This window comes from Montipora capricornis, chromosome 10 (genome assembly GCF_036669925.1).
Source record: "Montipora capricornis isolate CH-2021 chromosome 10, ASM3666992v2, whole genome shotgun sequence".
NCBI lineage: Eukaryota > Metazoa > Cnidaria > Anthozoa > Scleractinia > Acroporidae > Montipora > Montipora capricornis.
In genome coordinates, this window is record NC_090892.1 from 67,940,424 (window position 1) to 67,962,923 (window position 22,500).

Sequence of the window (22,500 nt, forward strand, 5' to 3'; positions counted from 1 at the left end):
TCGATCTAAGCAGAAACAATTAACAAAATGGAACAAAAGATGATAACTTGAAGGAAATGGGTTTACAGCAACGGCAAACTCTTCACAGGAAACAAAAAGAAAGTAGTTCCAAAACGGGAAGTCTTGTCCCTAGAACACAGTCGAATTTTTCAGAGAGAACAGCAAATAACGGAAAAGTGGCTTCAAATTATGCAGAAATCAGCCAGAAAGTTGTCAACACAACCATTAATCCATGCACAGAAAATGCCCAACAAACAATGGCAACTCTAACATTCTTATCTTTCATAGAGATCGACTTGATGGTAAAATGTCTCCCTTGTGCCCCAACATGCTTTTAGAAAAAATATCTGAGTGAGATCGAAAACTATTATGCTCGAATAATGATCAAGTTTGGAGAAGTCCAATGACTTATTACTGGGTTGCCAACCCAGTCGGAATCTGTCTTTAATTTCGTCGTTTTTTACTGGGTTGCCCTATGGGAAACCCAGTCGGAAAATAGGTAGATTTCCGTTTTAGTATTTTTTTCCGTGTCGGTAAAAGTCTTGCCTGTTACTCCCCTGGTGAATGGTGTCTTTGTGCATAGAGCCTTCTGCGCGTATTTTCTTAGGATCGAGAGGGTAGTGGAACTGCGTAGATTTCTCTGGTGGACACAGTAGAATCTTTAACTTAGCCTGCAATGGCGTCGAAAGTCATGCAACGCGAATGGCGTTTTAGTGGATCCTTAAACAAAATATACCCTTATGGAGCTCGATAATAGAAAATCAGTTGGATAAACTAGGCATGAATCTCAAAAGCGACGAGTACTGGACTTCGACAACAATCTATCGCCCGTCGAGACGAAATCAAAGTGAGCAGTATTTACCTGAAGTACATGGTAATTTGACACAATTGAGTTTCTTGTCTTCACGCACGCAATGAAATAGGAAGAGGTTTTCGCCTCTAAGAGCAAATATGTTGTTTGTTTCAATAAAATTTTCGCTGGGAAGGGCTTCTGCGGTATTTTCTGACTTAGTGAATTATAATATCGTGTGTATTGAATTTTCGAGCTTAAGGCTGAAATGTGATATGGTAGAAGTTTTTTAGTATTGCTCTGTAAGCAGGGAGGGTTCACAGACATGTTGGAAGCGTGCTTGAGTTTCAACAAAATGAGCCCCAAAATCAGTGAAAACTTGTGACGCAGATAAATAATAAAGTAGCTGCTATTTCCAAAATGATGGAATTACCTGGTGATAAATAACGTCGTACGCGTCTTGGAGAGTAAATTTTGACTTTGCATAAATAAGAGTTGGGCGATTGTGATCTTTGTTTTGACTTCGCTCATTTCATTGTCAAACTTTATAACACTTGACAGAAAAAGAAACTTACAAAAGCCCGGTATCTTGCCATCATTTGACACAGATGCTTCACTTTTTTGTGTGTAATCATGCCGTGGTTTCTGAATCACGGCGCCCGCTGAATTTCGGCCATGTCACTTTCGATTTTGCAATTTACTTGAACGTATCAAATATCTCCCAACATGTTTGTCGCTTATCGTAACTTTTTATATTCTATATTCATGGTTCAAAATTAATGTTGTTTCCATGTCGTAAATATTTTATTCTCGATCGACCGTCCGAGAAACTTCCTTCTGCTCTTTTTTATCAATAGTTATTTGCTTTTTCATCAATATTTGTTTTGCATAAAGCAAGCTAACAGGATCTGTACCTTGCTGAGTTCGCATTTGTTAGGGTTAATACTTTAGTAGTATTTTCGGTCAGATGTTTTGTTTTTTATGAGGGGTTTATTGTTTTGGTCTCCAATCCTAAAACTAACCCCGCGAAACAGGGCTTGACTTCCGTGAACTTTAGTATTACAAAGCTGTCAGATGCATAGAGGGCACACTTGTCGTGAAAAGAAGTTGTGAGGGAACTTGAAAATTATCAACGTGTCAGCCCAGAAGCCAATGTTTCTCGCTTCTCTTTTATTTGTTATTCTTCAGAGACTGGAATGCTGTATTTCAATACCACACAATTCAGTGCCTTCTGATTTTCTGTAGCACGTACCACAGGCAACCCAGTGTATGCTTCACAGAAGCATCTCGTTTATTTTTCGTTTTCTTTTTCTTTTTCTTTTTTTCCGTGTCGGTAAAAGTCCTGCCTGTCACTCCCCTGCTAAGTGGTGTCTTTGTGCATAGAGCCTTCTACGCGTATTTTCTTAGGATCGAGAGGGTAGTGGGAAATGCGTAGATTTCTCTGGTGGACACAGTAGAACGATTAACTTAACCGGCAATGGCGTCGAAAGTCATGTAACGCGAATGGCGTTTTAGGGGATCTTTGAACAAAATGTACCCTAATGAAGCTCAATAATGGCAAGCGAATTGGATACTGGACAGGACAGGCGGTCGAATGTTAGAAGCGACGAGTAATGGACTTCGACAACAATCTGTCGCCCGTCGAGCCGTAATCAAAGTGAGCAGTCTTCCTAACATTTTGCCAAGCGTGGTGTTTTGTACAACACTCAAACCAAATGAACAGTTCTCTGGTAACTCAGTGTGGGTTCAACAAAGACAGATAAGGAATCCATATAGTGGATCTGTTATCTCAGTTGTCTCGCTATTTGTCAGATTTGTATTTACCTGTTCTCAACTCTGCACAGTCTTCCAGTATAACAATTGGAAATTTCACTAATAAGTCATTGACGTGAATGGCGTTTTAGTGGATCTTTAAACAAAATATACCCTCATGGAGCTCAAGAATGGATCGTCAATTGTATGAGCAAGACAGCGCTGAAAAATAAATATCTGGATTGTAAGAGACGAGTAATGGTCTTCGACAACAATTTCATTTTTCGCCTTTGGATATCAAGTGAGCTTTGTTTCCAATATTTTACTAACTTGGTATTACATAAAACACGGAAATCAAATAGCAATTTTTTTATGGATTTAACCATAGTTACTAACTATGATTTAACAAATTAACATTGAAGGAATCGAACGCCAACAAGAATGCATCACAGTGTTTACTCAAGTTGCATCTTAGTTGTCTGACAATTTACATTTACCGGTATTTTGTACTCAACTCAGCAAAGGTGTAAAATATTTGGAAATGTGACAGTGAGAAATTACTTGAATGAAAGCTTGTTGTCTCTTTTGTGCTTTATTATTTACGGTCAAGGTTCTTTCGAAAAGGGTTGAATGTGAACTGTCAGAAATTTATTTAATTGCATATGCTTTGTGATTGTTTGTTTCGCTTGCACGCACGCAACTGAAATAGGAAGGGTTTCTTGCCTCTTATAGCAAATATGTTGCTTGTTTCAATAAATGTTTCGCTGGAAAATATTTCTGTGAAATTTCTAGCTTTTGTAAATTTATCATGTTGTGTAATTTTCGAGCTTAGCAAATTTGCATACATGTGTTGAAATGTGATACGGGGAGAATTTTTGTGGTAACGCATTAGTCACGAAAATAAACAGGTCTGTTGGAAGCGTGCTTGAGTTTCAACAAAATGACCCCCAAAATCGGCAAAAGATTGTGACGCTGATGAATAATAAAGTAGCTGCTATTACCAAAACGATGGAATGACCTGGTGATAAATAACCTTGTCTTGGAGAGTAAATTTTTGATTTTCCAGAAACAATGGTCAACCTCTGAGAGTTGCGCGATTGTGATCTTTGTGTTGAATTCGCACATTTCTTGTCAAAATTTATAACAATCGAAATAAAAAGAAAACTAACAAAAACAAAAACCCGGTAGCTTGGCATCATTTGACACAGATGCTTCACTGTTTCGCGAGTAAACATGCCGCGGTAAAATAACGCGGTAACTTGATCACTGCGCTCGCTGAATTCGATGTGCGATTTACTCGGTGCAGCCAAACTTGTACAATTACAACAAAACAACTAAAATCTCCCAAACTGTTTTTCGCTGATGGTAACTTTTTATATTCGTGGTTCAAAATAAATGTTGTTTTCATGTCGTAGATTTTATTACCGATGGCAAAATATTTTATGCTCGATCGACCGTCCTGAAACTTCCTTCTGCTCTTCTTAAAAACTGTGTATCCATATTTATTTACTTTTACATCAATATTTGTTTTGGATAAAGCAAGCTAACAAAATCTGTATCTTGCTTGGTTCGCATTTGATAGCATTAAAATAGAATTTTCGGTCCTATGCTTCTGTTACTGAGTGGTATATTTCTTAGGTCGCCCATCCAGATACTAACCCCGCCGAATAGCAATAACTTCAGCTTTCAACTGTTGTTTACAAAGCTTTCAGATGCTGTCAGATGCTGTCAGTGCACGCTTACACTTGTGGTGGAAAGAAGTTGCATGATCAACATGTCAGCCCAGAAGCCAATGTTTCTCGATTCCCTTTTATTTTCTTCAGTCTCTCTGGGTTCAGTACTTTGCTAGTAACCACATGTCTTCTCAAGGGGCTATTTATCTAAGACTTATACCATGGCGCTACAATGATAGACAATACCAAAACAATATCGTGTACTGTTAGACCTACATATTACGCAAAGACAACGGTCAACATGTCATCCCAGAAGACAATGTTTTTCACTTCCCATTTATTTTCTTCAATCTTTCTGGGCTCAGTACTTTGCTAGTAACCACATGTCTTCTCAGGCGATTTACCCAAGACTTCTACCATTTCACTACAATGATACACAATACCAAAACAATATCGTGCACTGTTAGAGCTACATATTACGCAAGGACAACTTGAAGCTCCTGGAAGACAACACACAGTTCAGTTGACATTATGGAATAAATCGCTGTGTTACTTCACTACCACACGTAAGCAATGCGTGTCAATTTTTTTTAAAGAGGACAGGAATTTCTTCTCTCTGACAAATGATTAATTAATAGGCCGGTCGCCAGGTTTTTAACCTCACAAAAGGATCTGTTTCGTCGTACGAACGTGTGAAGACCTGTGAGCCAAAGGGCCTCTGCTGGTATGACTTCTGGTATGACTTCTGGTATGACTTCTGGTACGACTTCTGGGTCACCCCCCCCCCCCCCCCCCTCCAACTTGAAAAAATTGCGTGGAACGCTGCACGTACCACAGGCAACCCAGTGTACCCTCACGGAGGGTCTAGTTTCTTCCTACGCTGACATCAAACCTGTGCAGTGCTACTAATCTTACTTTCGACTATTTCAAAGAAAATTCATTACATTCAGCTTGTAAACAGGCCATTCTGCAAATGATTAATTTCCTTTCAAGATAAACTGTAGTTTATTAATATTATAACAGTACAAATAATACCATTGTTACTTTTAGTGGTAATGTAGTTACTTTCCAGTTATACACTGCTCTATTTAATTGAAAATCTGAGAGAGAAATATTTATGAAACTTGTATATACATTCAAGTTACATTGCCGTAGGAATGATAAAAGAATATCACTGTTTTTTGCATTATGAAAATAATAGTCCTACTTGTGAAAGACAGAAAAGGGTCTAGCTCTGACTAAGGGCTAATACTCGAAACGTCCGCTTTCAAATTTCTTTACAGTGGTCAATTTACCATATCAAATCAGTTGATAAACCCACTGACTCAGCACCACAGCTTCTTTACACTGAAACTAAACCCCGTTATCCTACATGCATGTGAAAGAATGCTTTACCTCCACCAACCATGAACCAATATTCTTAACCCAAAAACCGAGACAACGGTTGTTTTAGACTGATAAAGTGTTTAGCTGCTCATATCCGAAAAACGAAATTGATGACCCCCATATTTTATTTCTGAAATGTAATCAGCATGCCAGAATGAAACGTTCTGCAAAGTTTAAAAAAAAATTTTGGACCGGATTTAGAGCCACCTTAACTAATTGAAAATTTAAGGCAGTTTTGAATCCGCTCCACAGAATTTTGTAAAACTTTGCAGAGGGTTTCATCTTGGCCTGCAGATCACTTTTGTGCTAATAAAAAATTGGGTGGGGTCACTGAGTTTGTTTTTCAGATATGAGCAGCTAAAGCCAAAATATAGGGTGTTTTGCAAGGGTTTCCTGGTGCCATGGTAACTTGGTACGTCATAAAAATGACAGCATTTTGTTCAACAATAATTAATTTTTCACGTGGTAGCCTAGCTCATATTGCTGTTCGTGATAAATTGTTGTAGTGTGAATCCTTCTAATAACAAGGTCTCTTGATAGTGTTGAAACTGGTTTGAGCCACCTTAATTAATGCTCTATTTATAGTTGAAGTGCACTCCTATTCAAATGAAACATAATATGGTTAGCCAAAAGGCAACGAGTTGATTGTTTTCAAGGCGTGACAGAGTTGAAAACGGTAACTCCAAAGATAAATCTGAACTCCGCTCAGAGCGGGATTTCCGTAAAGTCTGAGATTATACTTCATCTTTATCGGAAAGGACTGGAAAGTGTGAACATTTATTTGTTTGAAAATAGCATAGCGAAGGTAACACTGGTTATTAGTAGTAACTAATTGGAAAAATGTGTATTTGTCTCGTTTTTTAACAGAACACAGAGTCAGTGGATTTGACGAGGAGTCTGTTTCAGTTTTGTTTGTCCTTTACATTGAAACAGAAACTTGCCCCACTTTGGAACAAGGCAGGAGAGTTTCTTGTACAAGGTATGAGAGAAACCGCTGGAAACCGCTGGGTTTGAGTAATTTGCTGCATGGGGCTTCAGACAACTTGAAATTGATCGTAAAATAAATTCACAAAATGTGAGCCGACGACGGCATATACGGAAACCAGCTGCGGTGTGGTAGGGTACCTCATGTTGTCAGAAGAGAACGTTTGTCCAAACTATTTTATATATAGCACTATATACAGTAACATAAGTGGCTCTTTATGGTGAACTGACTACTCAATATATATATGTCTGATACTTCAGGTCGTGACTTCATGCTGGAAAGTTCCAAACTAAATGCAGTCAGTAAGTAAAACGTTCATCCTTGCGTTGATGTCCTTTTGGGCAAATAGTCATAAACAATCCTGACGGATCATTGTTTTACTGGCTCAACTTATGTATTTTTGTTCCAATGGTGTTATTCAATTCAATTCAATTCAATATCTTTATTTAAAGAGGGAGACGTAATAATAACCTGTTACAGTTTTCTAACTTACGGCCCTCTCCGAGCATTAACCCTTCCAACCATGGTACACCACAGGAGACAGACCACAACACCGGGAACTACATGCCGTACTCTTTACGACAAGTGTGCGGGTTCTTTTACGTCCCATAAGATTGTGAACATTGAAGGGTTGTGGGACGGGACCTACGGCTTATCGTCCTTTTGCGAGAAGACTAGAGAGTCTAACCATTTGCAGACGTAATTACAAAGGCAGCACTTTCTCCTAAGTTATTTGAAGACCCCGACTGTTGCTCCGGCCGGAGTTGAACTCGCGACCTCCCCCGTAACCGCCCGGTGCTCAACCAACTGAGCCACCGGCGCGCTGTCAAAGCCACCGGTGCTCGGTCTGCTTTCGTTGAGAAAATGAGCACTTTTTTGTTAACCCCACCTCTCCCCTTTCTAATTGAATTTGTCTAAAGCATCTAAAGTGCATACAATTAACATGCACTGTTCATTAAGTCTTTCGTCATTCTCAAAAGTTTTGAAAGAATGCAAAATATTAACACAACAAAAATTTGGCCCTGCTTGTTTTCCTGCTCATCGTATTTCGAACGTACTTTGAGTTACAATCAGGGTTCTCAATAAGTTTTGGAGTAGACGGCTTAAATATAAAAGTAGGCGGCGGGAGAAGCGAGTGCCACTTGTTTATAGCAAGTTTATGACCGAAAAGTAGACGGCTCTAAATTTAAAGTAGCCGGTTTTTTAGCCGGCTGCCGGCACTTAATGAGAACCCTGTACAATAATAATATAACACCTCTTTTGTGTCTCATTTTTAATTTTATTTATTTATTTACGTTTTTCCTTCTTTAATTGCTTGCGTAAATAAAGCTTTGGAGCTAAACACAAGCGACAAAATCTGTCTTGGACTGCAAGCTTATTCTCTGAAGTTACAGCCATGTAAGGTAAATAATAGTTCAGTTCACTACCTAGAAATATCACCGGATAGATCACTACGAATGGAGAAGGGCTAATAAGACGAAAGAACTTAGTGATCCTCGCACTTAACTGGACAATTTAAATGCCACAATGATACAAAATCTCTCCTTTTTTCTTCAGATTTTGAAATTGTGTTTGCTTAACACCTGTCTGGCAAAATTTTGAGCTTTGATCTCTATCTATCCCAAGGCTGTTTACTTTTAGTGTAAGTTTCGGATTTCACGGTCCACCATTACTCGCGTTCAAGACTGACCGACTGGACCTCAGAGGGTTGGATCTAGGGAAAATCGATGTCATGTTTTCACATCAAGTTTAAAACTTTTAAATTTTAAACGCTTAAAAGCGAGTAATTGAAGCTTATTATATCAGCAAAACGCCAGTTTAAACGTCTGAAAGCCCAAAACTCCCATCACACCCATTGCATTCTTAAACTGGTGGGTCTTTGACGTCATTTTCTCCTCGATCCAGCTCTCTCAAAGTTAGTGATGGCGGACCATTAAATAGGAAAATTCCAGTTAAAATAAACAGGTGTCTTTTTAAATCCAGGCTTAAAACTTTGGTCACTTTGTAGCACTTCAAGCAAATGTCACTTTTTATGGACTCCTGCAAAATACAGGTGACTTCAAGAGGATTCGAACCCATGGCCTCTGCGACGCTTGTGCAATGCCCTACCAAATGAGCCATGAAGCCACACAGTTGGGAGTGGGGCTGATCATATGTTCCCATGAAAGGACTGATGCATATTTGAAGGGACATTAAACCAAAATTCAACGGAGCACGTCAGATAGTGCTTGCTGTCAACCCTTCAAATAGCCGACTATAACAATACAATAGTATGGCCGCTATGAATTTCAATGACTTCTTGGCAAGACGAACTGAATAGTGCGCATATTTTTTATGAACTGGTTTACTGGCCTCGTGAGAGTCATTTGCTGCTCTTTGAAAAAGCTGCGAAAACCTGGTACTTTGAAGGTCGGAAGATCCATATCTCTAATTTCTTCCCAAGTATGCCAGTGATCCGTCAAAACAAGGCAATAGTTTAACCCTTTCAGCCCCGATAGTGCCAAATGGCACTTATAGATTTTACTCTGTCTAACGCCAGACGATTTTACTCGTCAAAGGGGAGCCCCTCGGGGCTTAAAGGGTTAACTACGTAACAGTCTTTTCCCTAATAACTGTTCACTTGTCAAGGAAGGGTTACGTTTTTACAAACGTTGGCCGTGTAGCACTTATAGTTCAACAGAGTTAACTGATTAGAATGTAATGTGAAGTGCTAGTTTTTCTACCCCATATGAACCATGTGAATAAGAATGCAGAGTTTTTTCTCTGTCCTTGTGTGGGTCCATTTCCATTAGTAGGGCTAACGCTCACATGGTTCATATGGGGTGGAAAAACTAGCACTTCACATCAGTACACTCTAATCAGTTAAGTCTGTTCACTTGTCAGTACACTTTATTTCAGCCGGAACATTTCACTGCGTCAACGAGTGCGCTGGAGAGATTTTACACAAGCAAGGAAGCTTTCATTGGTGACGCAGCTATTTCGGATGACTTGTGTTTCGTGCTGCCAAGGTAAGCAATCCATTATGGAAAAATCAAAACGAACTAACCAGCTTTCTTGTTAATTATATAGCTGCCTCAAAATCCAATATTGCCAACAAATCTATTTTAAAATGATTTTTGCGAACTGTCCAAATTTAAAATCAATTGGATAGTTTTTGCTGGAACATTTACTTCAGCTTTGAACAAATCGTCCAAGTTGAGAAAAGTCTAGACGCTTTCCATCAACCAATCAAATGTCAAGATAAAGAAAAGACCCGAGTATTGGCAAATCAGGTTGCAGCCGTTAAGCTGCTGTTTCCTCCAATTTGAAGGCTCACACATGCTGCTGCATGTATATGATCATTAGGGTCAAATATTTGCCATGTTCATCTGTTTTTGGATGCTATATAAGTAATAGGTAACAGCACTACATGCTTGTCCAATTTGGAAATAATTGGATTGAAAAAATGCCTCTGAATTTTTCACATCCGAAAATTCCTCAGATTTTTTCTCATCCAATTATTCCCAAATTGGACAGCATGTAGTCCTATTACATATACTAAGCTGACCGTAACTGCGGACCTCAGTTTTTCATTTAATTCAAACTGGCTGGCTGGCTGGTGGCAGCCCGGGATGGCAGCACAGATGTGAAACGAGCCTGTGACGAAGAATGTAGGAATTTATTAGCACGATTAAATTATGCAACCCAATTCGAAATCGAGTTATTGACAAAAATCAGTTCAAGCGATTCCCTTTCTGTTTGCCTAAAATTGTTCATAGAGCACGTTGATTTTAACTTTTTAGTTTGAAAAAAGGGAGAATTCTGAGCATAACTCATGAGGTGCCAGAGGATAGTCCGTTCACAAGCTACGAAGACCTAAGAAAACACTGGAAACAGATGGTATGGAGATCTCCTAGAGAGGCGGGTCTCATAGCTATTGTGAGAATGTGTGAAGAATAAACTGTGAATATGTGATGCTAAAAATAATGAGTATCAAATCCTTTATGAAAGGAAAAAGTTTCGGGGTATGACGTTTTATCCCCCTGTCCTCCAACCTTCAGACAATCTCCACCGATGGAACTGTTTCAAACACAGGAATCAGCAACAAAACCAGGGAAGGAACTATTTCCAATGTTCCTGTTTTATTGACAACATATTACTAGTAACCCAAAACGTAGGCTACACTGATTATGAGATGGACAACCACGGACGATTCGCTTGCAACGCGAATCAGTCTGAGACCATTGGCACTAAGGTTCTGCAACCTTCTCAGCTTTTTTATTTACATGAAAGGTGTAGTCAGAAAGCCAAAACAAACTTTTCGGGACAAAACTAAAACTCTTGATTCGGAATGAATAATGAACGAACCTCGGGCTTAAGTCTTGACGAATTTGGGGCCGCTAGCATAATTTTCAAAAAGGTAAAAAAGCTGCCACAATTGTAACGAACATCCCAATTCACTTCACTTTTGCTGTTTTCTATAGTACGGATACCGACTACCACAAGAGGAAAATGTGTTCTATAATGTGCATTTCTATTATATTAAAGGAAAGATATTTACGTATCCTTTATATAAATGAAGTGATGGGATTAGCCTCAGCATTCGAGTATTCCTACTTTACTTAAGAGGAAAAAAAGTTACCCCGTTTTAAGAAAACAGGCTAGCTAGGGTGAACTACGTAGCTTCTTGGATTTTGTATAGCGAACCAGAAATTTCCTTACATAGTTAACCCAGATATCCTGCGAGCTGCATTCGTAGCAGTGACGTTTTGGTGTCAGCTCGTTGCGATCATGCGCTGATTTTTAGCTCTTTTCTTAGAGACCTGTCAAGTCGCATGTCTTGTGTGTGTGGGACACCACTGGCACTCACTTCATCTCCATTGTACCCAATAAGCAAACTTCAACAAGCGACCCATGCAAACTATAGTAACCTTACCAGAACGGCACCTCACCGGAACCACTGCATACCATTTACCATCCAAAGAACCCATGGGTCAGAATCTTTAATGCGTGCAAATTCTTCTCCAAGAAGTCCAGTGGCTTCTTTGGTCGCATCTCAAATTGTATCCTCTTGTGTTCAAACTGTCCCGGAAGCAGAAAACATGCCACTTGTCAATCAACTCGGACGCACCTGCTTGACTAGCGCTTCCAACATAAATCAAGCACAGACCACGCCCTTTGGTATACCGTCCGCCAAAACTCATTTCGTTCCTTGTTTTGTAAGCAAGCGCGTGACGTCCTCTGTTGATTGGGAGACCAACCGGGCAGCTGTTTGTGATATCAATCGTCCTGCTCCTGAGACAAGAATCGTTCCTACCTTCTCGAATAAAGTACCGAGAAAAGAACGAAGAAATAAAACTGTTAATGCCCTAGAAACCACACCAAAAGCACCACCTCCCCTGTCATCAGGGCGTATTCTTGAAGACTCGCCACAAATGAAAAGCTCGACCGTCTCGACGTATTCCTCTTTTGTGGGATTTTCTCCCCGAATAGCGGGGACAAATCAGGGGCACAATCTGTCCCGACAAGAAAGCATAAACGGCATTACAAGCACAATGATGAGGCAAGTCATCTATCAAGGAGTTCGCAACGGCTTTCGTGATATTTCATCAAATCTAAGCCCAGAGTGGACGAAGAAGAATGATCCATCTAAAAATCCAACAAATGTCTCTCCTCTTGGGCAGGTTGCCATTTCGTCAACGCAGGTAACAAAGCGTTTGCCCGATAGTAGACCAGGGCTCGTCGTAACTCGAGCTGGATCGGCTTCTCAGTCTGTTAGAAATGAAGTCGCATCGTCTACGAGCACGACAATTCAGGAACCAAGAAGAAACGCTGTCATCCAACAGCAGAGACAGGCAGGCCTGGATATATTCTTAAACAAAGGGGTGTGTGGTATATCAAGAAGCGTACTAGCCACTGATATTTCAGAACATGATCTTAGAGATCAGAATGTTGGTATTGGGCAGTCACGGGCTGAACGTTTCGCTACACAAACTCAAGCAATTGCCGAGCAGTCAAGAAAGAGACAGGTACTATTTTATTTTATGTAATTTAATTCCAAAATCTTATTTTCTAATCTCAGGAAGATATTCCGCTAGATGCGCAGTCGCTCATTTAGAGGAAAGAGGGGTTGGTATCAAGTAATGCTTAATGAATTTTTGTAAACCCATTTATGTTGCCCCTCATCTGTTGTAGTTGACATTTGTCATTTCCTGAAGTTCATGTATCATTCTGGCCCGGGTTGCTCGATGCCTGGTTAGCGCTAACCAGCGTTGAATACCATGGAAACCTATAGGTTTTGATACCTCTTAGCCAATGGTTAGGGCTAACCAGGCTTCCAGCATCCGGCCCCTGGTGTTCTTCAAGGAACTGTGCACCTTAAAGGCTTCTTAGGCATATCTTGAGGCAGTGTGGCCCAGTGGTTAGGGCGCTTGCCTTGAGATCCGGAGAACTCGGGTTCAATACCCGCTCTGACCACTCGTTGAATTTGTTCCTGGTAGTCCCTGGTTCAACTTCCCAGCTGCACTTGTAAATAGCCAACTGGTTTGCCTCAGGCCAGGTGGGATTCTTAACAGTTGTTGTTGTTGTTCTGTTCTGTTGTTTCGTTGATTCATTGGCCCTGAAAAGCTCCTATGGGGAGCGGTCAATTCAGTATGTATTGTATTATGTATATCAATGACGTTGGTGATAATTGCTCTTTTGTCCTGTCGACGTCATCTTAAAGGGGCAAGGTCACGCTATTTTAGGTAAATTTGTTTAGTTTTCTTAATTATGAGCTATAAACGAAAAATTGGCAGAGCAAGAGTCTTTCATTCGCAAAATCACGGCTTCATAACAACTGAGAATGATTTTCCAGCTTTGCAAATGACATTTTGATATAGACTGATATAAATTTGAAAAAAGGTGGGCCGACGTTTTTCAAATTTACCCAAATTCAATCCATTTCAATCCTCTCCAGTTTTGTCCGTCTACGTCCGTTCTTGGCTTCCCTGTGTTTTGTTAGAGTTCTTCTATAGTTTGAATAGTTATTTTGATATTTTAGTTAATTCTATGACCATTCGATCAATGCTGAAATTGCCTAAAATTGCGTGACCTAGCCCCTTTAAACATTACTGTTGTGTCAAAAAGTGTTGCCGAACAACTCCTGTCTGATCCATTCACTATAGAGCACAGGGGCCGGTTGCCTGGTTAGCACTAACCATTGGTTGAGAGGAATCAAAACCTATAGGTTTCCATGGTATTTAACCGCTGGTTAGCACTAACCGTGCTTCGAGCAACCCGGGCATGGTCACAAAAATGCCTAATGCACTTAAATCAGGCTAAATGTTTTGTGATGACCGTAACCAGGAGGTGTGAACTGGCTATTTGTTATCAACTTATTGGCCCACATATTCATATCATTGCCTCGTCATCCACATTTTTTGGATTTAGATATCGTAAACATTTAACTGGAGTAATAACGTCGACAGAAAGGTACACATTAAAGAAAACCCACAACTGGCCTTTCTCTGAAGAAATTTTGGAAACAACCCAAAACTAATCAAGGATTTAGCTTATACAACACTTGTGAGGCGCCTCTGATAAATACGGCTATTTTGCGATTTTAGGCCACAGATTTACCTCATGGCGAACCTTGTCAGAGAAAACCGCGACAGAGGCCCAGGATCCAGGAAGGCGTTGATGTAAGAGGGATGGCAACAAAAGACCAGGTGTGTGTTTATCGAACGGAATGAAGTGTTTTGTGAAGAAATATGTGGAAACACCATAAAAATGACTGATATCAATTCACGTCGAGGTTTATTCATTTCTAGCTTTTGCATCACTTTAGCATGTTCCAGGCTTTCGGTTAGTCTAGAAGAGTGAAGGGGCATGTCTCCAAAGTGACCAAAGACTGGAGTGAAAGGAGGCGCCCTCTGACTCTTACGCTGTTTTTTTTTTTATTTTACGTTCTTCCCGTGGGAGACTTAAAGCCTGGAACAGACTAGCACCACACATTTTCATTATTTCATGGCTCATTCAGTCTATCATGTGTTTTCTCTCCAGCTCCGCAAGATCAATGCAGTTACGATAGCCGACTGGCTCAAGCAAAGAGGTATAGCTGTCAAATCTAAAGACAAGAAATCAGATCTGGAAAGCAAAGTGATGCAGTATATTGCAATGGTTCCGCGGAATGAGCCGTAACCACATCAATGTCCCCAAAAATTATCCTGATCACGATGGTGCCCCGAAAAAAGGAAGAAAGGATTTCTAGGAAGAGAATGTCATTCTCTAACAAGTGCCAATATCCCGTATTCATAAATGGCGGCTAAGTAATTATTCTTTTTTCTTTATGCTAATCATCCTAACTAGACTCGTAAACACGAGCAAAATTCAAAAGAATTTTTGTTCCAAAGTGAGGCTAGTTAGGATGATTAGCACAAAGACAAAAGAGTAATTTCTTGACCGCCATTTATGAATACGGTCTATAAACTAATGTCTTTCAAGTCAGTTTCAACCATGCATTTAAAATTCACTGATACAACACTGAATCACCAAACGAAAAAAAAAACATAGGACAACGGTTATTGAAAGAAATGTATATCTATGAAGTGCGGGTTATAGACAAAATGTAGAAGTAATCCTTGCGCTTAACTGGACAATTTAAGCAATTGTCTCTTATAGTATCGTTACGTATACTTTAACAATGTTCAGACGTAACTACGTGGGCCATAATGAGATTAATGACTAGAAAATCGCAATATTGCTTACGGACGAACTTCTGGGACTTAAAGACACCACTGGGTAAATATCCAGATTGCAAAATACCTGTCTCGCTTTATTAAGTCCTAAACTATTCTGTATTAATTGTTTCACATTTCGAACAACTTGTTACCAATGTAACAACAAACTCATAACAATCTAAATAAACCTTTTTGAAACCAATGAGTCCGTAAGCAATACACTTACAGCTACAGGAACCTGAAAAATTCAGGCGGTTCTGACGGAATTCGAACCCATGACCTCTGCGATGCAAGTGCAATGCTCCACCAACTCATTCTCGTCACCAGAGCCTCGGATAGACCCAAGGCTCTGGGAAACTCTCTGCAGGAGAACATGCGCCGTAGGGTTCTCATAGCCAAACATTGGCTATTTGAACCTTACGGCGCTTGCTCACTCATCTTGCTAACATGAATGCAGCAATATCAGACGCTTTGATTGTCCTTCACGAAAACCAATGAGAAGACACTTTGTTTCAGGGTTTCCCAGAGCTCTTCTCTCCCTCAGTCGAGAGAAGAGCTCTGGGGTCGAGATTGTCTACCAACTGAGCTATCAAGCCTCACAGTTGGGAGCAGGTGTGTGTTGCTTCAAATTCAAATTAAGTACTTATATAGCGCATGATCCATAGGTAAATGATCTCAGCTATCAGTGTATATAGCTATCAGTGTAAATGATCTTCATAGCTCAATTGGTGGAGCATTGCATAGGCATCGCTGAGGTTATGGGTTCCAATCCCGCCTTGAAGCTGCATGCCTGAAATTTTCTAGTCTCTTTCAGGGACAATTGGTGATATTGTCCATTTACGTGGGAGGATGACTTCTACATTTTGACAACACTTACTGTTTTACAAATGCACTTATCCTTATGACCTTATAGGTTACCATAGCAACAGGAGGGCCGTATTAAAACAGTATACTTATTTTAACCCCCAGCTTTCAAGTCACGATAATGAATACATCTTGTGAAGAAATAGTTGGTATATGTAAAACAACGTGTTGCACAGTCAATCCTTCAGATAAAACAGTCTCTTGAAATGGTTGAAACAGGTTTGAACCATGTTACTTGTTAAAATAAACAACCAAGAACAATTTGGCAGTTTTAATAAGCCCGTCTTGGAGTATTCTTTTTTTGGGTTAGCCCAGCCCAATCAGGTTTCTTCCCTTAGTATCAGTAAAAGAAAAGATGTGCCTTCAAACCTTGATTATATCTACTGCGGGAGAATTAGAAACATGGCCAAATATTCGTATGAAATTTGCGTTTTCCCCAAAAATCAATAAAACGTGTTTTATTTCTGCTCAATTATTTTTATTACATCAACAGTCAGCTGTATTACTGCTTCAAATAACTCCTCAATAAACAGTTTATAAACAAGCGCTGGTTTTAAATTGTGATGAAAGCATACTTCCCTTTCAATAAAATTAACACCATTTTAGTTCAACGATCGAGGCATTTCGTGACTTTTTTGCAACAAGGAAACAGGACCCAGTAAAACAAAGATCTTGTGGGCTTGCCTTATCTTCAGAGTCACGAAATTTACGAAACCTGCTTCATAAATAGGGTTTCGCAAAACATTTTGGTTCATCATCTGAGAAACGAAAGGGAACTGGAACTGGTAAGAAAATCCGGCAAACTGGCCTTTGGGTAAAATTCATCTGGTGGCTGGAACTTACCGGTAAGAAAAAATCTCACTCTTGCTTGAAATAACCGTAAACATTCACTGGTGCAAAAATGGATAAAGCACCAATACATGATCCAACTTGGGTGACAGCTCCAAACCAAAGAAGATGGTTGCGACCCATTTCACGCATTATTCCTCCAATAGCCACCTTGACGTATGTCACCACAGCAACAGCACTGACACTAATCGCAACCTATGCAATTAACCAAACAATAATATACATAACAAATTTCTCGATTCTGATTGGCTGAGAGCAATGCAATGGAAAAAGAGTTCATTCTAGTGTTTTCTAGTGCAATTTACTCACAGAATTTTCGGTTTCTATTGGCTAATCAATAGGGTTTGGTAAGAACCGATCAATTCTTTTGGTTTGGTGGCGTGAAACTTGAACTTGAACTTGTAGCGTGCGTCACTTCCGAACCGGAACTTGCTCTGTAATTTTGTTAGGTATATTATTAAAAAGATAATCATACGACTTTTCTCGTTCAATCTTGAAATAATTTGCACTCGTGCGTTTTTCAAAACGATCAAATTGCATTCGTGGCTCATGCAATTTTGATACTTTTTGAAAAACCCACTGTGTAAATTATTCCCAAATTGAACTTGAAGTCGTATGATAACCTGCACAAACTTTTTAGCTCCAGGGTAGAATACTTTGACAACCACTTAACAGAGTTAATTTTATTTAGTCTAGACAGATAAAAGCCATACTTGTGCATTCAAGACATCCAACTAAAAGGTGGTTTAGTGCATGTCCAAGACCTTTGAGCCAAATTCATTTATTAAAAAACACATCAATAATTGCCTTTGTTTTGCAAAAGATATGCCATCTTAAATAGACCTCTTCATAACTGTGGCCAAATACAAAATAAATATTCTCTTATTCTTTTGTTTTAATGCTAATGAGGACATTAGGTCTAATTGAATTTCTACAAAAGAATGACCGTGAGTTCGGTGTCATCTATGAGTATAAAAATCTACTGATTAGACAGCCACACCGAAAAGTAAAATCCAAAATCCAATGCAAAACAAAAAAAATAATTATCAATTAGTAATTTCCAAGCTTTGTTTCATGACTGTTGTTAGAAAGCTCCATTAGTGTAATAAATACCAGGGGCATAATCTTTTTTTTACTTCTGATGATCAGTCTACTGAAGCCATGGCATTAAAATAAAACAAGTGTACTCCTCACTGTAAAAATCACAGATGCCTCAGAAAAGAAAGCTCGTTCATGATGGAAACAAATCTTCCCCTATGATGTTCTTTTTGTTTACTTAAATTTTATCTTTTTACCAAAAGTCAAATGAGTGAGCAAAGTGTGTTATTAATATCCTCTGTGAGCGAATTCGAAGAAATGGGGAGCACAGCAAACCACTGAAAAAAAGATCTATACCAACAAAAAATTTTCATTTCATCAAAACTGATAACCAATAACAAGTGTTACATTGCAAATTTACCTCCTAACCACAAAATGTTACAAATAAACAAGACCAGGGCATCCTAGATAGAAATAAAAATATTTACCATAAATTACTTTACTTCAGTCTGTCAATTTCAAGCCCCTTCATATCCCTCCATGCACCGGCATTTGTTGGACATTGCTTCTTCACTTTTCCTTCCCCAGGGTTGGGCATTGTCAAAAACAAAAACAAAATAAAGGCTTTACCATAATAACATCATTTTCAAGTAGACCAGAGTCTTCTTCTTACCCTCACAGCAACATGTGCAAAAAAAACAGAATGCTACTGCACACTGTTGTTTTTAAGGTGAAACATGGTGGAATGAATAGGGGTTTGGCCAGCTTTAGAAAATGTGAATTCCCACTATAGGGATCCCAGATAGGAAGGTGTCGTTAAAACTCCCTTAAGTTAACTGAGAGTCCAGTTGTTAAAAATACACAGAGTTGGTCTTTGTATCATTATAGTGGGTCTTCAAGTCATCAGGCATTTGTTTGTCAAAAATGCTTTCTCTACTAGGAGCAATTTCATAAGGAGAATGAGCATTTTGAAGCACATTATCTGTAGTTTCTAATAATTTTATATAATACCATTTGTAGACTATTCTCGGTTTTCACATGACGTCACGACCGCCATGTTGGTGCCCCTAAACAAAGAAAAGGCGGCCATGTTGGTGCCCCGACCAAATCCTCCGGGAATTTAACTCTATTATTATGCAAACGCTTCCTTTTGTTTTCCTTGAAAAACATGGCTGTTGATCACGTGAGTGAAAACCAGCAATTGATACGTATGGGTAATCAAAACGTGACGATTGAAATTTGGGAATAATTTCAGGCAAGTTTTGTCCAAAATCAAATAATTGCGAGGAAAATCATTTGCTTTTGGACAAAATGTAAGTGAAATTGATATCATGGGTGACAAATTATGTTCATATTACCAGTACATGGTTTTCAAATCTGGATGGCATATAATATTAAAACTCTACCTTTTCCTTTATTTATTTAACAGTATAAGCACTACCTCCTTCATAGCCAAACATAATAATTATATTCCCTTCCTTCCTAATTATTCTTATTATTCTTATTCTTATTCTTATTCTTATTCTTCTTCTTATTATTATTATTATTATTGTTTGTTTAAAATCACAGTAATCTTGTTGTTGCACTGGTATGTCCTGGGCAAGCAGCAACAAGCTGCCTTAGCTTTCCAGGACCCTTCGTAGAATTCTTGCGGAACCAAGCAAACAGTTTTCTGCATCGATACTGGTTTCAGCCCTAAATGGATATCGGCCTAATATCCCTCAAGTCTGTCTGTAATGCTACCTAGCGCCCCTATTATAACTGGGACTATGAGGACTTTCTTCAAGCACCACAAAGCTTTAATCTCAATAGCAAGGTCACGGTACTTCTCAATCTTCTCCTTGAAAACAATTCTACTGTCTCCCGGACAAGCTACGTCTACAATGTGACATTCTTTCTTTGCTTTGTCTATGACAACTATGTCCAGCCTATTGTGTGGTAGCCTCTTGTCCGTCTGAATGTTGAGATCCCACAAGATCTTTCTTTCCTCACTTTCCATTACAGGTTCTGGGTTGTGGTCACATCATTTGTCCCCACATTCCATTCCAAGCTGTTACAGATGTCCCAATGAATACATAATGATAATAATAATAATAATAATAATAATAATAATAATAATAATAATAATAATAATTATTATTATTATTATTATTTTGTGAACTTAATGTAAGACTCCTTAGATGTAACTCATTGATGTAAATAATATTAAGGGAATAACATGACTTTTTGAGGGAATATTGTTTATTTTGTCATTATCATTATTATCAATAAACAAGGCCAAATGATATCAAGAATGCGAGTTTTAATAATACAAGCTAAGTGAATAATGAATTCAAAGTCACTTCAAATCATCATTTAAGTGTTGATTGAACAAGCTATTAAAGAATCAACTCAGTCCAGAGAACTTATTTAAAAATTACTGAAAAAATGCGTAAAATTGTCTACAAATAATTATTAGGCATATCACAAAGTTGAAGCAAGAACCAATCAGCTGTAGGGCTGATAATGCATTAGCAGCCCGCTGTCAGTCTTTTGCGGCCCGCTGAGCGTTTGTTTTGAAGAGGCCGATTTTCTATTTGGCCGCGTATATTGATAATAATGTATATTTATGTAAATTTGTCAATTTTAGGGCAGTAGCCAGAAAAAAAATTATGACTGAGGCAATGTCCATGGTTAAATTCTCTATGTAGGTATTTTAGGTGTTTATGATGAGTACATTATAAAGACAACACTGGAATCACGCCTTATTTTAAAAAAGCACAAAAAAATGACTGAGGCAAGTGCCTCGGTTTGCCTCATACTGGGTAAGGCCCTGAATTTGTTAATTTATTACTATAAATTTTATTTTTATTTGTCTTATCTATTTTGCCAGTTCACTTAGCTCTTTGGTATTATAAAGCTTTGGCTAATTCATGTCCAAATTGAGCAGTCTACTACGATGTGGCTTAGATGTACCACGTGTGTGGGACATTTGGGGTGGCTTTTTAAGCTTAACCTCCACCCTAGACATCAGCACTGCACTGATGAGGCCCAGAAGGCTGAAGTACTGTCTGCAGTTAGTTATATATATTTATGTATATAACAATGTTTTTCTACTCAATATAGTTTCATATGGACTTTAATACAGGTCTGTTTTGTAGACCAACAAGGAGTTGGACCACTCATCAATTATATTCCATGTACACTGTAGCATTGCTGGGGTTTATATACATCAGTAGCGTGATCGTTACAAGATTCAAACTTGAAAAACGAATAGTAAAAAAGCATTTGTAAATTTATGATTGGTTCTTGAGGATGCTATTGAACCTAAGGAGAAAATTTCCCTTGTGCCTGCAAGTCGATACGAGTTCATTACGTTTGTTGAGCGTTGCCATGTCCGGTTTATATAGAATATAGAATTTCTCGGTATTACATAGATTACATCCTTTAGTAAGGTTGCTATAACATTTGGCCTTGGCTAGAATTTTCCAGGAGATTGCGAAGTCTTTCTTTTGATCTTTTAGCTGCCATAGATGTTTGCTTAGTTCGGTGTCATTCTTTTTACTTTCGTTTTTGAATGACATTTGGTGGTTTCGCCATCTTGTCTTGAACTCAGTGGTGGTAAGGCCGACGTACATCTCTGTGCTTTTGGCGGTCGTGATGGTGGCTTGATACACTACTTCCTTGACTAAGCATTGTCCTTTCAAAGGGCATTTATCTGGTACTCTGCAGTTGCAGAGTTTGGTGGGTGTTTGCTGTGGAGGTAGCATGTTCTGGCTTAGGATGGTTTTGTTGTGTCCATCGATGATCTGTTTTATGTTTGGTGAACAACTATAACTTAGCTTAAGATTGTTTTTGTTAAACAGTTTTCTTAATTTATGGTTCAGTGGGAAGCACCTCTCATTCAAATTTCGAAATTCTCTTCCTATGTTGGTTTGAACATTTTTACTGAATGGTGGGTTGAACCAAATTATGTTTCTTTGCCTCTTTTTCTTGTAAGTGGTGGATTCTGGTGACTGTTGTGGTGGGGTGAACTTGAGGGTGTATGAATAACCGCTTAGGTCAGGAGCCCATCAACCAGAGCGTGCAACTTACCTATTTTCGTACAACGGCGTTTTCACAAGTAAGGTTATTTTTAGATTGAATTTCCCGCTAATGAGACTCCCACAGGAGCCTGATGACCAATCACAAGAAATTAAGCTGATGTAGGGTCACCGAACCGGAACTGCCTTTGTTTTTTTACCTAATTCGCGGGAAGGGCTAGTCTAAAAATAAACCTACTTGTGAAAACGCTGTTTCACAGACGCTGTATGGAAGTTGCATGCTCCAGATGGGCTCCTGCTTAGGTTCATTCGCATCCTCAAGAACCAATCATAAATTTACAAATGCTTTTTTACTATTGTTTTTCAAGTTTGAATCTTGTAACGATCACGCTACTGATGTAAATAAACCCCAGCGATGCTACAGTGTACATGGAATTTAACT

General features: G+C 38.9%; 2 protein-coding genes across 3 annotated transcripts in view; one reads left to right on the forward strand and one right to left on the reverse strand.

The window, feature by feature from the left end:
* The window catches only part of LOC138021227 (uncharacterized protein C18orf63-like), an 18,342-nt gene extending 1,891 nt beyond the window's left edge, over positions 1–16,451 (forward strand). Inside the window, exons 4-11 of the mRNA XM_068868086.1 lie at positions 6,469–6,580; positions 6,847–6,888; positions 7,916–7,989; positions 9,485–9,594; positions 10,369–10,465; positions 11,050–11,126; positions 11,301–12,611; positions 14,536–16,451. Coding sequence (XP_068724187.1) covers positions 6,469–6,580; positions 6,847–6,888; positions 7,916–7,989; positions 9,485–9,594; positions 10,369–10,465; positions 11,050–11,126; positions 11,301–12,611; positions 14,536–14,746 — 2,034 coding nt within the window. The 3' untranslated portion in view covers positions 14,747–16,451. The remainder of the gene's footprint in view (positions 1–6,468; positions 6,581–6,846; positions 6,889–7,915; positions 7,990–9,484; positions 9,595–10,368; positions 10,466–11,049; positions 11,127–11,300; positions 12,612–14,535) is intronic.
* A 141-nt stretch (positions 16,452–16,592) lies between these two features.
* Positions 16,593–22,500, reverse strand: part of LOC138019703 (riboflavin transporter 2-like) — an 8,035-nt gene continuing 2,127 nt past the window's right edge. Inside the window, exons 2-3 of one of the 2 annotated variants that reach the window (XM_068866567.1) lie at positions 16,993–17,193; positions 16,593–16,907 (exon numbers count right to left, since the gene is read on the reverse strand). In XM_068866567.1, the coding sequence (XP_068722668.1) occupies positions 17,008–17,193 (186 nt within the window). In that variant the 3' untranslated portion in view covers positions 16,593–16,907; positions 16,993–17,007. Of the gene's footprint in view, positions 17,194–22,500 lie in introns of both variants that reach the window. The other variant, XM_068866568.1, reaches the window with a different exon arrangement.